Here is a 14,720-nt window from a genome sequence, read left to right as displayed (position 1 = left end):
CAACTGTTGACTGCATTAAGACTTAGAGAAACCCAATTCTATCCTTGCCAACCGCGTGGTCAAGTTTAGATTATGCAATTTGATTAAATGTGTATTTGAACAACCTAAGCAATTACGGACCTAAATCATTCAAACAATATTACTTAAGCAATTTAAAAGCAATGGGCCTTTATTGATTCTAAAAGCAAAGTAATATTTATGGAAAGCTCAAATTGCATAAATATTGAAAATAAATAGAAGTTTAACAATGGAGATTTAAATCTCCCAATTCATCACAAAATCTGAAATTCACCAACTTCAACTAGAAAAGAAAGTGTTTAGCCACTCATGGTGGACTAAATACACAAAAAGATGAAAAGAAAAGAAAAAGGAAGATGCTGGAGAGTTTCTGGCGAGTTGAGTTGCTGATCAGAGGCTGATTTTCTGGTTTGGAAGTCCTCCTTTTATAGCTGAAGAATTCTCTCATCTAGGGTTTTGAAATCCCTTTTTGATTTGGTGTTGGACTCCTCTTTTGATGTTGAATTTAATTGCAATTGGATTTCCTTGGATGAGAAGCTCTTTCGTGGCTCTTGGATTTGTGTTGGAAGTGATTGGATTGGATTTGGACTTCTGAAAATTCAGATTTCTGTTTGCTGCCAATTTTCCCGCTCTGCTGCAATTTTCTGCTGTCAAAGTGATTTGCCCGGTGCTTTGACCAGTTTCTTCAAGTGATTGGGCAAATCACTGACCAGATCGCTTCTCTGTGAGTCAGTCCTCTGTGTCTCTGCGAGTGATTTGACCAGTGATCTTCGAGTTTCTTGGGCAAATCACTGCCCATATCACTGCTATCTGTTGCCTCCGGGTTTCTGCCTTAGCTTGATCAGAGCAGTGATTGGAGCAGATTTTTGGGCAAATCACTGGGCAGATCACCTTTTTGTAAATTTTCTGCACTTTTTCTCCAATTTTCCAATTTCTTCCTTTTCTGTAAAAACAAGATAAAAACCATAAATTAAACTAAAAAATGTGTAAATAAGCAATAATAATTATGATAAAAATGTGGCTAAATTATGCTTGATCAATAATAGACTTGATTTCCTTTTCTTTCTAGATACAGTCTCTTATGTATAAATGTATTGTAATATCTGTTGTAATAGATAACAAAAATTACATTTTTATAATATTTTTCATGAAAAATATTTTCACAAAAATATTAATCTATTTTTCTAAATATAATTTTTTTTCTTCAAATAAATAGAGTCTTAGTCCCATATTTTTGAAAGTGCCTCTAAATTTCTTACATCATTTAACATTCTTATGTATTTGTAGTCAATTCTTATTTACTCTATTTATTACATAATGTTTATCCATTTTTTTATTATTTTAAAATTATTTTTCACTTTCTTTTTTAAATTATAATAATATATAAATTATCTATTATAATTCTATTTTATTTTTAAAAAAATATCTCAAAACATCTTTTAATATTTAATAAAATTTAATATATTTAAAATAAATATAATTAAAAAATTAACAAACGAAATATTATTTCTTAATCTGTGTAAAAAAATAAAATAGATGAAAGTTATGAAACAATAACTTTCATTTATCATAATTTATTTTTTTATAAAAAAATTCAAAACACTTCTTTTAAAATGATATTAAATTTTAATTTATTTTAAATTGAAAAAATTTTAAATTAAAAATAATGGAATTATTTTGATCTAAATAAAATAATTATTAAAAAAATAAATAATTAAATTTTATGAAATTTTTTATTGCAAATGGAGATTTAAAATTTTAAATATTAGATTTGGTGCATTATGTGGTCTGTTAATTTAAGTGTATTATGGTTATCCATCATTAATTTATAATTATTTAAAATTAATAAAATATATAATTTGTAAAAAGTAATAAATACATATAATTGTTTAATTAAAAGAAGTAATTTATAAAATTTTAATAATTATAGAATTGCTTAAGTTTTTGGTCCCTTTAAAATTTAATCAGCGCGAAATATCAACCGATATATCTAAAGAATTTTATACTCCATTTATTTTTAGAAAATAATTTATATTAAAAAAGTATTTTAAAAAATAATTTATTTTTTATTATTTAATTTTAATTTAAAAATAAAATATATTTAATAAATTAATTCTTCATTTTCTTAATAAAGTTATTTTTATTATTTAATTTTTTTTCAACAGAATAAAACTTTTAGAGATTAATTGTAAATTTTATTAAATTTTAAAGATTATATTATAAATTATTTTAATATATTTTTTAAAAATTAGCATATTGATTTTCATAATAAAGAACTAAATATTAATTTTTAGAAAACGAATACCTGCTAAACGGTCACGGCACGCACGCTCTCAATAACGAACCGCTATACGCTTAGATCCTGCGCCTTTTATTAGGTATACGCTTCGTATCATTCCGTACAATCTCTATCAATTTCTGTTTTTTGTAAAACCTCTCCCGGAAAGAGAACTCCCCAAAGAAGAAGAGAACTCGCTGATAGATTTCTCTTTCCTCTTCACGAATCGAGTTTCATGTTTTAATTCGACGCTTAAACTCCACCATGGCCATCCGATTCCGATTCAGGAGCTCTGCGAACTACGACTCGCTCCTCATTGAAGGCCAACCTTCAATTTCAATTCGCGATCTCAAAGCTAAAATAGTCAACAACAAGAATCTCAATATTTGCCAAGATTTTGATCTCGTTTTCTCTGATGCCGAAACTGGTCAAGGTCTGCGTCTTCTTTGTTTGTGATACGTTTTACTTGAATTGTTTTTTTTTTCCTAGCTACAAAGGGTCGTATAGTTAGGGCCTATGTCGTTTTTTTTATCTAGTTTATGCTAGTGTTTTGTGGAATTGGAGGATTAAAATTAAGTTTTCTGGCGTTAGATTGGAATCTTGAGTGTCTTTGCCCTGACATTCATGCAATTAGAATTGAATTTGATTAATAGGGATTTGACATTGGTCACTGATTTGGATTCCGTACAGAATATTATGATGAAAATATTCAACTTCCAAGTGGTTCAAGTGTGATTATCAAGAGGGTTCCTGCTGGATCAGCACGTGCAGATATGTAAGTTCATTGTAGTGTGAGTTTCCGTTTGTGACTACCAGCTTGTGGCAATATTTGTTTATGCCTCTTCTAATATGATGTTATTGCTTTGCAGAGGACATGTTAAATCTCTTGAAAATATCAGGATTAAAGAAACGAATATGGTTAGGACCTCTCCTCAAGCGGTATGTCGATGATATCATCTTTCATTTTATTAGTTGGGAAAAGTTGTTAGTTGTTTTCATCTGAGTTTTCCCCTCCTCTTTTCTTGGTTATGAAGTTACGTCAATTATACTTTTATAAAAGAAATTATGAAGTTATGACCGTAATGAAAAATTATACTTCTATAAAAGAAATTATGTAGTTATGAAGTAATGACCCTAATGAAAACTTATACGTTTATAAAAGAAATCCACATGACAATTGTAAAGATAAAATTCTCACACGCACACTCTCTCTAATTACTGAAAAATAAGTTTGCTTAAGGGCACAGGGAGTATGTAAAGATGAAAATTTGTGATTATGGACCTACGAGAGAGCGTTTGTAACAAGTTGCTTGAATGAAAAAAAGGAAATCTTACACATGCAGGGTTTGCATATTGTAAATGCTTTCTCTTATATAGTTTTAGCCATTAAGGAAAAGAGTTTTTCTGGCTGATTTTTGATGGGGATCCTCTATTTAGTTTTACTATAGAGTTTGCAATTGCAAATGTATTTTCCAATTTTAATGGTCTATTGTGGTTGATGCTTAAAAAAAAAATCTTTTTTGTATTTTTTTTAATAAAATGTCAATGTGGAAGAGGGTCTGTAAGCACATTTTTTTAAGTGATTGCCTACTCATGTAGTAGTAGCCTTTTCCTTTGACTTACCTGTCTGGTTCTGTTGTCTGTAATCCTGAGTTCTTAGTTTTTTGCTCCATCTCGATTTCTAGAAAGTCCATGAAACAGCAGGATGTTGGCTTATGCATCTATGTTATAATATGAAGAGTACATGTGTTTTCTAGCTATTCCTTTTTTCTTTTTTGTAATTGTTTGGATTATTGTTGGTATTAGCAAATCTTAATAGTTGTATTTCTCATAGAATGTGGAAGTTGATAACTTTGATGACTTTGGGGTTGAATTGTGTCCAATTCCTGAGGCAACCATATCCGGTTCTGATCTTGATCTGGTTGTTGATAAGCAATTCTGCACTACCAATGATGAGACACCAAGGTACTACACTTCTCCCTTCCTATTTTCTTCATTTCAAGTATACATTCAGATGTGTTGATATTTTCATGAACTCTAGGTCTATTAGTTTTATTATATTTTTGTTGTTTACTTTATTGAAATTGAATTATTTTCATTGATACAGATATTTTGAGATTTCTAGGGTAGGATGTCAGAAACTTGAAGCAAGTGAACTGATTGAAGCTATTCCAACAAGTACTTCCCTCTATGTTTGTTCACAGGCTAAATTGATTCCAGCTCTATACTCACTGTGATCTGGTTTCTTTTTTAGGACCTTTAAATATTGGTGACAATGAGGATATATCACCAAAGAAGTAAGATTGGCTAGTTGTTTCCTATCTTCATGATATCGCTACTCAATCTGAAAATCTGAATTGTTAATTCTTTGTGGACTTTTGAAGGATGGTTACTGCCAATCCTCAAGCCATGCAAAATGTTGATTTGCCAGCCGAGCTGAAATGCTCTCTTTGTGAAACTTTTTTCAAGGAAGCCATGATGATACCTTGCTGTCAGCATAGTTTTTGTGAGAAATGTAAGTTCTTCTAGTGGTAGTAAGCTAATGTTGTTCATACTCATGCTTTTTCACAGTTTATTGTTTGTGATTAATCGGGATTGTGTAGTTTCACTTTCTACAATTTAGTACCCTGTTTATCTACTCAAGTTTTTGGTAGAGGCTTAAGCTAAGATTTCTGCTCATTTGTCAATTCTTACAAATATAGGAGCGTTAACTGTCGAATTGGGTGCAGGCATTCGGCTAGTGCTTATTGAGAAGAGAAGGTGTCCCAAGTGCTTATCTACCAAATACACAGTAGAAGATTTGCTACCAAATGTTTCTCTTAGACAAGCAATTGAACATTTCCTTGAATCTCAAATTCTAATCAGAAGTTCAGACAATGCCTTTGGGTATGCTCCAGGTGGGAAAGTTCAATCTTGCTTGAATTTGCTCAATTTCCCAACTCCCAAATTTGTAAGAAACTGTGGTATAAAATGGTACATATCTCCTTGGTTGACCAAAAGCAGATGGAGAATCTGGAATTCAAGTGAAAGAAATGTCATGTGCTGTGAGTATTCACCAAAAAGAAGCAGTGTTGCCTCATTCTCCCTGTGCTACAGGAAGAGGTTCCAATCAAATTATTGGAAAATCAGTTGGTGGCAAATCATTGCTCCATCATAAGCTAAAAGAAACACATGCAGGAAAACATGGCCTCAGACATCCTGTGGATTCAGATAGAGGATCTGAGGACTTGGTTTCTGATTTTCAAGGGGAAAATCAGCCCATGCATGAGGAAGGTATCATTTGTGAAGTTTTCTCCTGAGTTTAATTCTGAGTTAGTTTTGTACAGTTTATCTTAATTACTGTTGACTGGACTTTCTTTAACTGTCTTTTTTTTTTGTCCCATCACCTCTTATCTATTTGTTGCTTCTCATGTGTCTGTCTAGCTGAGTCTACCATGAAGAAGAAGAAAGCATCATGGGTGAACACTGCAGGTAGAATTTGTGTCTAAATTCTCACATCTTACCTTTTTGTACACTATAAGCATTTTTTCTCACCTAAGCAAAGCATTTATGTTTCTTGTGTCCTCTTGAATAATCTGATTGGAATTGTTAGGTGTAGACAGAAGCTTTGTGGAGATGGGAAGGCACAGAAAGGTAATGATTGGCTGTATTGTTTTATTCATATGCTTATGCTTAGTAATTGGTATGATTATCTGAAAAAAAATTTGAATCATTATTATTATCTTCTTGACTTCAGGGCGACCGTACATGTTTCATGTGTGGATCTCCAGATCATTTTATAAGAGACTGCCCAGCTGCTTCAAGTCCACATCCTATGCTTCAGACAGGTAAATAATCTTCAGTCAAGACTTGTTCAGATAACTAATTGCCTAAGCCTTCCATTTGCTCATGCATATTTATTATGAATTTAGAAGTAGCCAGGTAGGCTGTGGGTTCATGCTATGTAACATAACATAGTCCACAATTAGGTTAAAGGTAAATGATAGAATGATTATTTTATTGTTCATGTGTGTGTGTGTGTGTGTGTGTGTGTGTGTAAAGAAACAAAAAGAAACGAGTGAGAAAGTAATTTTAACATTCCTGAGAGCATTTAAACACAATGCTCTTTCTGTATATTTCCTTTTGCCTGATGCAATCTTCGTTTTGTTGTGCTTAAGCAACTTTCCCAACTTTTAGGATGTATTTTAGGAGAAGAGTTTCTTTGGGATAAAAATAAAATAAATTAGTCCAAACTTTTTATTTTTAATGAGCAATTTTTTTTGAAGTAGTTAAATCTTTTTAGGTTTCTACATATTTCATCGTCCAACCTGACATTCTTTTTATTATTAATAATAATATAAATAAATAAATTGCTTTTTTTATTAAAAAAAAGCATTTGCTTGTTTTAAAAAAATTAAATTTGATGTGTTTAGAAGAAGTAAATTTATATTTTAGATTGAATGATTAAATTTTGAATTTGGATTTATCATTTTCAAAACTTAATTATTATTATTGAATGCAATAATGGATAAAATTATATGTATTGGGGAAGGTTGTAAACCTCCTTTCCTTTATGTTTAGACTTTAGAATCTGCTTTTAAAAACCATTATTTTTGTTCCATCTCCTCAAAAGAAAATAAGCTTTCATATGCTTTGAAAAAGAAAGCAAGAAATACTATTTTTATATTTTTTGGATTTCTTGTTTTATCCATCCCTAATTGGCACGGTCAACCAAACTTATATTATCATAAACATCTTCATGCAAATGTTCTCTCATCTACATCAAAGGGAGGGACGAAGAGGTTGTTTTGCTGTTCTTAGAAACAGAAAAAGGCTCCTCTCTTTTAGTGTAGTGTAATAATATTCCAAAAGCATTGTACATTAGTGCTCTTAAAATAGTGTTGGAAGCAGGATTACATAGAGCAATCGAGGAAATATTATGTTTTGTGAAGTAAGAAAATATGATGCTTTGGTAACAAGTTTTAACTGGTAAAACCAATATTGAACTTCCTGTGATGTCCCTCCCAATGGACGAAGCTTAAACTCGTAATATTTTACGGATTTGATTTTATTTCGTGGACGGCTCATGTTCTATTGTTGGTTTTTAGAGACTAAATGGTCTTATATTTTTATTCCTTCAAGTATGAATATATATAGAAAAGATATAATAGAAATTATTTACGAAATATAAGTTTTAAAACTATCTAACAAATAAAATAAAAAAAGTTATCAATCTACTTATTTTTATTTCAATATTTGACTTATTTTCCTAATACTATTTAGCTTTTTTTGCAACAGTGGAAGATGCTTATTTCAACATTCTTCCTTGCATCTTTTGCTGTGGTTTTGAATTCATAATCATTTTTTTTATAGATATTCCTTGTGCAGTTTGTTCCCATAGTTTAAAGACTTATAGGTCTATTTTAAGGTTATTGCAGTTTTGAGAGATGTTGGTCTCTTCATTGTCTTCATATGTTTTTTTTTCTTTTTGCTGGGCTTGTTATAAAGTTGTTTTATTATCTTTTTTCTTTTGCATTTTATGAACTTGCTTAGATCCCTTGGAATTTTATCATTTCTGGCTTGATTTTGTTTTGTTGGAGGTGCTTGGTTGCCTCCTTATATCTGACTTTTATCTTTTTTCTTTTGCATTTTATGAACTTGCTTAGATGCCTTGGCATTTTATCATTTCTGGCTTGATTTTGTTTTGTTGGAGGTGCTTGGTTGCCTCCTTATAGCTGACTTTGTATTGTGTTTTTAGAGAAGTCCTTGTTTTACTTCTGGCCTGGCTTTGATTTTGTGTTTTTCTTCAAATGTGAATTGAATAACTAGAACTTTCAATGGATGTTTTGCTTGAATCTTGCTGTTTACTTGTGCCCAATTTGTTTGGCATTTCTTTTTCTTGATCTTTGTCTTCTCTCAAAATCACTTACCTTTAAGAAATTAGCTTTGACACTAATTGAAGCATGATTATATATGTAACATAAAATCTTAACAAAATATGCATTTTAACAACTAAATCTAACAAGTAAAATCAAAACTTATCAATCTACTTATTTTATTTTCAGTATTTGACTTATTCTCCTAAAACAATTTGGCATATTTTGCAACAGTAAAATATGCATATTCCAACATGTTCATTGTGTTCCTTCTTTGTGGGTTTCAGGAAATGCCATGTTTCCAGGAGCTATGCCAGGTTTTTTATCACCTTGGGGTTCCTTTCCTCAAATCAGGCCTTTTTTAAGCCCGTACGGCAATCCCTATGCTCCAGCAATTTTTCCACCCACAACCTTTGCTGTTCCCACTTATATGCCATCTATGTTTGGTGGTGTGGCTCCCTATGGGTATGTTCAATTTTGGTACTTAATACAGGCAATCTACCTGTAATATTTTGTATGCAAGTGATTGAAACTCAAATATTTTGCAGTGGTTTTACAAGAGTTGGGGGTTTGGCATGCCCAGTAGGGCCCAGTGCAGAGTGGCATGTAGACCGTTCAGATGGTCAGGAGCTTCAAGGTTATGAGAAGAGACAGAAGGTTTCACATAATAATTTGGGAAGGTACTAGATCTGGAATATTGAGCAACAAGTAAATGAATTGGTGACTATTATTCACATGCTGTTCGTATGATCTGTGATTGCTGTGAGCCCCATCCCCCTAAATAGCTTTCATTCCCTTCTGCTTATTTTATTTATTTATTTATTTTACTTATTTTTTGGAAGTTGGGGAGGGGGGGATGTGTTTGGGTACAAAGTTTAGATAGTTGGCTGAATGGTACAGTTGTTTGATGGTATGCAAATCTTTGATGCGCTAAAGCTCCTTCCATTTAAAGAAAACCTTTTTGCTTGCAGGAGACAATCTTTTGATTATGATGAAGATGCTAGCTTTAACAAGAGACATAATGAGACAGAAAGATCACCTGGTCTCAGAACTCATCGAGACGGGGGACGTAGTGCAAGCCACTCTAGGGACAGCTTTACTGACAGCCCACGTCGGAAACACCGGCATCATGTTAGTTTTGATTATGAACTGGAACGGTCAAGTTCAGAAGTAGAAGATATGCCAAGTAGCTCCAACTGGCACAGCGAAGAGCAACTTAAGCGCCGCCATAGGAACTCCAAGAAGCATGACGGTAGAATAGTGCACATTGGTGGTGATTCTAGACATAGTCACCGTCAGCATCAAACTCAAAGTAAACCAAAAGATATAAAAAGAATGAGAGTTGCCTCTGAAGGCAAAAGAGATGAGCGGAAGCATCATAGCCAATCAGAATCTGGTTTGCAACCAAGCTTGTCCAGTGATCATAAAACACAATGGAAAGAAAGAGATTGCAGTTATGGATCAAGGCATTCTAGGCACAATTCATGGTCCATGAATAATGATCCGAGTCATGAAAGGTGGCAGATGGTCAGTGGATCAGACGAGGATGAAGACCATCATTACTATAAGCGAAAAAGACTTCACTGACATCAAGAGGACCTAATATGAGGCAAATGTGTATGAGAAGTTGCATATCTCAGCTTAGGCGATCCATCTGGTACCCTTTACTTTTCCTTTTAGGTAATCTGTATCAGTTTATTACCAGCATTCTTTATCATCTCTTTAATTGCCACAGAATAACGGGTTAGAATACTTATTTGGGTTCACACAGGCATGTTTTCATCTAATCTGGATTCTTCTGATGGTTTTGTTGATACAGAATTACAGATACTAGTTGACTTGAGTGGTCGGCTTTTGGAAGTAGCTTCATGGATATCTTTTATTTAATATATATACAGCTTACTAACCCTCTTCATTTTTTTAGCTTGAGCTTTGGAGGCTTGCAAACAGTTTACCCAGAGGAGCTATTGTTAATTTAATTTAGGGTTTGGTTGCTTTGTGCTGTGCTCAAATGTTTTGTGGAGATTGTTGAAGCTGGTAAAGGTACGTTTCTATTCTCACACCGCCAATACAAAGAATAAAATAAAATGGGGAAAAAAAGAATGAAAGAGAAAGTTCTCCAAGGACATCTTTTTCCCTTTTACTTGAAAATTTGAGGCCCTTACCTTTTCTTGATGCTGTGTCTGGTCTCCTGTTGTCTGATCTTTCGTCCCCTTGAACTTTGATTGACGGTCACATTAGGTTTATCTGAACGTTGATTGTTACAGTCAATTGGTTTGTCCATTTTCTTTTCTTTTTGTTTTTATAGGTTAGTACCCTTGCCTAATGCTTACAGACCAACTCCTGCCTCCTAAACCATCACAAGTAAATCTACAAAATGATGGGTTTTCAGAGTTTCGTTTCTTCCATAAATAGGCTATTTATCGGTTTCTTTGATAATTTATCCATTATGGCCACTCTGTGTTCTGTTGTCCGTAGAGTCCTCCCTTTTGAAACTTTGAAGTCGGTATTTACTCGAGTGGTTGTTGTTTTCTGTTTCTCCTCTCCCGCACACCCATCACAGATGCGAGGAGAGGGGAACAAAAAAATCGATTATTGGGTGCGTTTTCATTGTGTTCTTTTTTAAAGTTTTTTATTTGATAAAAAATACAACACGTGAAAAACTGATAAAAGTATACTAATTTAAAATTCTCCACTAAATTTTTGTTGCTGATTTATTAAACCATTATATTAAAATGTTAAAGAAAATTTACCATTTAGTGAAGGATTTTAAATTGGTATATAAGAGTTTAATTGCTTAAAAAAAGAAGTTGAATTGGACTTTAAGCTTTAAAGAAAAGGAAAGATAAATATGAACTTTTTTTAACAGCTGATTAACATCCTTTTATTTCTCTACTCATAATAATCGATTAGGAATATATGTTGTAGAAAATTTGGTGTAGGGTGCAGGTGAGTTGAATTTCAAATTCGTATAGTAGTCCATCTAACCGAGAGGCCCATCATCAACTCAGCTACAGGGGTCTGTAGAGCCCATTGAAAAATCAGCCTATGAAGATTAGATTTCTGGAATCTCTTGAGCCATTCTGAAGCCCAATTGCAACAACGATTTGTGCCGCTTTGCAGAAAACACGAAGGAGAAAACTCGGCTAAGCAAAAGCATCCTTCTATATCATGTGAGAATGGTACTTGTAATTGGCCAAGCTTATGCAAGCAACGGAAGAAGCAATTTCTCCAGCTACGATAGTTTAAAAGGGAATGCAAACACACACAGGATGAAGGAGACGATAACTCTACCAATCAAAAGCATCCTTCTAGATCACGTGAGAATGGCACTTCTAACCAGCCAATCATATGCAACATTGCAAGTGGGCCAGAGGCTGTAAAGACTAGACTCTCAAAGAGAACTGGACGTTGAGTCACCACCGCTTGAAACAACGGAAGAACAATCCAAATCGAAATAATGTCAGTCAGAAAGGGAAGTGTTTTTCGACGACTATTTTGCACTTGTTGACACAAACCACTAGAAGTCCAGATATGGAGAGTTTGTCCTATAAAGTAACTCAAAACATGCACAAAAAAACACAGACAAGCAGTCCAAAAAGAAATTCAACCTACAAATAAAACATAAACACAAAAAGATTATCTAAATCCAACTCGACGGTAGGTAGAATACATCCAAATGCGAGTCAAGGAAAGAGGCCCGTGCTTGAAGAGGCATAGGAGAATCGATGGCGCTGCGGGTGATGAGACCGGAAGCCCATAGAAACAAGTGACAGCTAAGGTGAAAGTTTTAAAGGCGTAGTTGGATTATTCATAGGAACCACAGGAATTTGAAGGGTAGAGGAGAAAAAGAGAGAGAGAGAGAAAGAGAGAAAGGGAAGGAGAAAGGCAAAGGGACTTAGTTATTAGAGAGATTGGCAAGGGTAGTCTCCATCGGAATTTTGTTGTGATTGTGTTTAGTGGTTTAAAATGATCATGGAAAATCACATAATAATGAAAATCATTAACAGAAACAACAGGGGCAGGACCCCAAACATCAAAACAAATGAGGTCAAGAGGCTATTTAGCACGATAAAGAAAATCAACAAACGATAATTTATGTGATTTACTCACATTACAAGCATGACAATGATAAAATTTATTACTAGAAACAAAAGAAATATTATTAGATCTAAGAATATCATGAACAATTCAAAAATTTGTATGTTCTAGCCGCTCATGACATAATGAAACTGTTGCTGAGAAAGCTTTTGGAGAGAATGACCGAACTTGCTGCAGAGGAAAGAGATAAAGGCCGTTGTCACTCGGGCCTAGGTATAATACCTGCTTCGTGGGGATATCCTTCACAAAATATTTGCCAGGGAAAAATTCAATTGAAGTGTTATTTTGTGAGGTAAAAGCAGAAATTAACATTAAATTGTTAGTGTGTTAGTGATAGTAGGTGAATAAAGAATATCATTCAAACGAAAATAATGACCATTAATAGAAGTAATTGAAGAACCACGAGATAAGACAGGAAGTGTTTTACCATTGGCAATTGTGAGAGCGGTGGCATCATTGACAGGACGTGTAAGTGGTTCAGTTTGAGTTTTGGCTACATTGGCTTGAGGATTGGTGCGAGGTGAGGGGCATTGTCTTGAAACATCTCCTGTTCCATTGCAATTAAAACATGTTAAAGTAGAAGTGCCACGATCAGAAGCATAACTAGACTGTTCAGAACCGCGTCCTTGATATGATGACTGTCTACCACGCCCACGGTAACCACAACCACGCCCTCTATTGCCTCGCCTAGAATTTGCATAGTGAGCAGTAGCAGGAACGACAGAATTAAGAGTGAGAGAATCAAACTTCAATTGGAATTCTTCACTGAGTAGTAATGCATACAACTCATCAAAAGTAATCTGAGTATTTTGTGCTTCGATAGCACGCGTAAAAGGACGATAATTCGAATCCAATCCTTCCAAAACATCGCACACAAGATTTTCCTCTGTAACAGATCCTTCTAACGCACAAAGCTGATCATAATACGATTTCGCTTTGCGCATGTAATTGTCAATCAAATCATTACCTCGCTGCAGATGCTTGAGTTGTTTACGCAGCTGCTGAATCCACGTTTTAGCACTGGCGAAATAAATTATAGTGAGCTTGTCCCAGGCATCCTTGGCAGTGGCGCAACGAGTGATCTGATGAACAATAGATTCAGAAACGGAATAATTGATCCAACTACGAACGATCTGATCGTGACAGAACCAATCCATAAATGCGGGATTTGGTTCGCCAATGGATAAAAACCGATCTGGTGCAGTAATAGTACCATCGACATGAGAAGCCAATCTGTATCCATGAAGAAAAGGTATGAGTTGTGCATGCCATAGCAAATAATTAGCCGAAGTGAGTTTAATGGTGAGAAATTGAGTGACGTTTGGAATCTGAAATTGAGAATAGATTATGTGGATCTAATAGTGGTTGAAACAAGAGATTGCTCAGTGTTAGCCATTGAAGATTGCTCAGTGTTAGCTATTGCAGTTACGAATAGAGGGAAGAACAAGATGAGAAAAACGTAAAAGAAAATAGAAGAATTTGTTGTAAAGCCTTTATGGCTCTGATATCATATAGAAGGTTTATGGTATTGAGAATTCTATGTATTGTTTGTATTTCTGTATAGAATATATTTATATAGTATATACAAGGTCTATCAACAGTTAGCTAATGACTAAGTATATAGATTGTATGATAACAAATATTATCTCAACCAACTCCAAACCTTATCATAACTCTAAACCTTATCATAACTCTAAACCTTATCATAACTCTAAATCTTATCACAATTCTAAGTCTTATCAATTAGAAAAATTGACAAGGGTCGTCGCGATCAGAATTTTGGTGTGCTTGTGTTTAGTGATTTCTCGTGGGTATTTGAGTTTTCTTTGTCTTGTCTCCGGGTAGAGAAGAGGTTTTGGTTAGAGTCTGTACTATCTTTCCCTCCAATTTTTCTTTGTCGATTATGAGTCTATTTTATTTTGGAGTTGTTTGTTGTACTCAGGTGCTGATCTTTTATATTGAGGGTTTTGTTGAACCTGGATTTGCTTTAGTTTGTTAAATGACTTTTCGAGCAAGGTTTCCTTTTTCGATGACGTTAGTAGGTTGGGATCAAATCACTACAACCGGCAATTTTTGCTTCTGTATATCGTTGGTGGTTGAGCTCTGCTCAACTTCCCTTTATTTGTGTTGCGATTGAATGTTGTGGGTTTTACGCTGGTTTGCTATGGCATGCAATTTTATGTTTTTTTAAAAATGTGTCTCAGATTTATAAATTTTAAAAATAAGTTTATTTATAATATTTTTTGAATTTGTATAATATGCATATAAACTTAAAGAAAATTAAAGAGGAGACTTTTCATTTTTGTTATTTTTTTATTTTATTATTTAATTTAATTTTAAATTTACAATTTTATCATATATTTAAAATAATTTTAATAATAGCTGTATTTGCATTAATAGTTTGATAAGTGCATATCAGTAAATCTCAGAAGTCTCATATTTTATTCCTCTATCTCCAATTTTCAATT

The 14,720-nt window shown here is 33.6% G+C and overlaps 1 protein-coding gene across 3 annotated transcripts; it reads left to right on the top strand.

The window, feature by feature from the left end:
• Nucleotides 1-2,401: 2,401 nt before the first annotated feature.
• LOC110603168 (E3 ubiquitin ligase PARAQUAT TOLERANCE 3) lies at nucleotides 2,402-12,002 on the top strand. Of its 3 annotated transcripts, none has more exons than XM_021740865.2 (15): nucleotides 2,402-2,729; nucleotides 2,987-3,071; nucleotides 3,166-3,235; nucleotides 4,131-4,261; nucleotides 4,422-4,474; nucleotides 4,551-4,593; nucleotides 4,681-4,811; nucleotides 5,026-5,193; nucleotides 5,300-5,569; nucleotides 5,720-5,767; nucleotides 5,889-5,929; nucleotides 6,033-6,123; nucleotides 8,439-8,616; nucleotides 8,700-8,831; nucleotides 9,123-12,002. In XM_021740865.2, the coding sequence occupies exons 1-15, from the start codon at nucleotides 2,561-2,563 to the stop codon at nucleotides 9,736-9,738; spliced, it is 2,226 nt and encodes a 741-aa protein (XP_021596557.1). In that variant the 5' UTR covers nucleotides 2,402-2,560; the 3' UTR covers nucleotides 9,739-12,002. The 3 variants fall into 3 exon arrangements, with proteins under 3 accessions (XP_021596557.1, XP_021596556.1, XP_021596555.1); XM_021740864.2 differs by having other exon boundaries at nucleotides 4,404-4,474; nucleotides 5,895-5,929; XM_021740863.2 differs by having other exon boundaries at nucleotides 2,403-2,729; nucleotides 4,404-4,474.
• Nucleotides 12,003-14,720: the final 2,718 nt, after the last annotated feature.

Source organism: Manihot esculenta, chromosome 16, assembly GCF_001659605.2.
Source record: "Manihot esculenta cultivar AM560-2 chromosome 16, M.esculenta_v8, whole genome shotgun sequence".
Taxonomy (NCBI): domain Eukaryota; kingdom Viridiplantae; phylum Streptophyta; class Magnoliopsida; order Malpighiales; family Euphorbiaceae; genus Manihot; species Manihot esculenta.
Note: the sequence above shows the minus strand (reverse complement) of the source record. Positions and strands in the feature narration are given on the sequence as shown.

Excerpts from the sequence above, each read along its gene's own strand:
- LOC110603168 (XM_021740863.2), top strand. The coding sequence starts at position 2,561 with ATGGCCATCCGATTCCGATTCAGGAGCTCTGCGAACTACGACTCGCTC. Across the intron at positions 5,768-5,888 it reads ATCATGGGTGAACACTGCAG|GTGTAGACAGAAGCTTTGTG; the intron begins GTAGAATTTGTG and ends TGGAATTGTTAG. Across the intron at positions 8,832-9,122 it reads TCACATAATAATTTGGGAAG|GAGACAATCTTTTGATTATG; the intron begins GTACTAGATCTG and ends TTTTGCTTGCAG.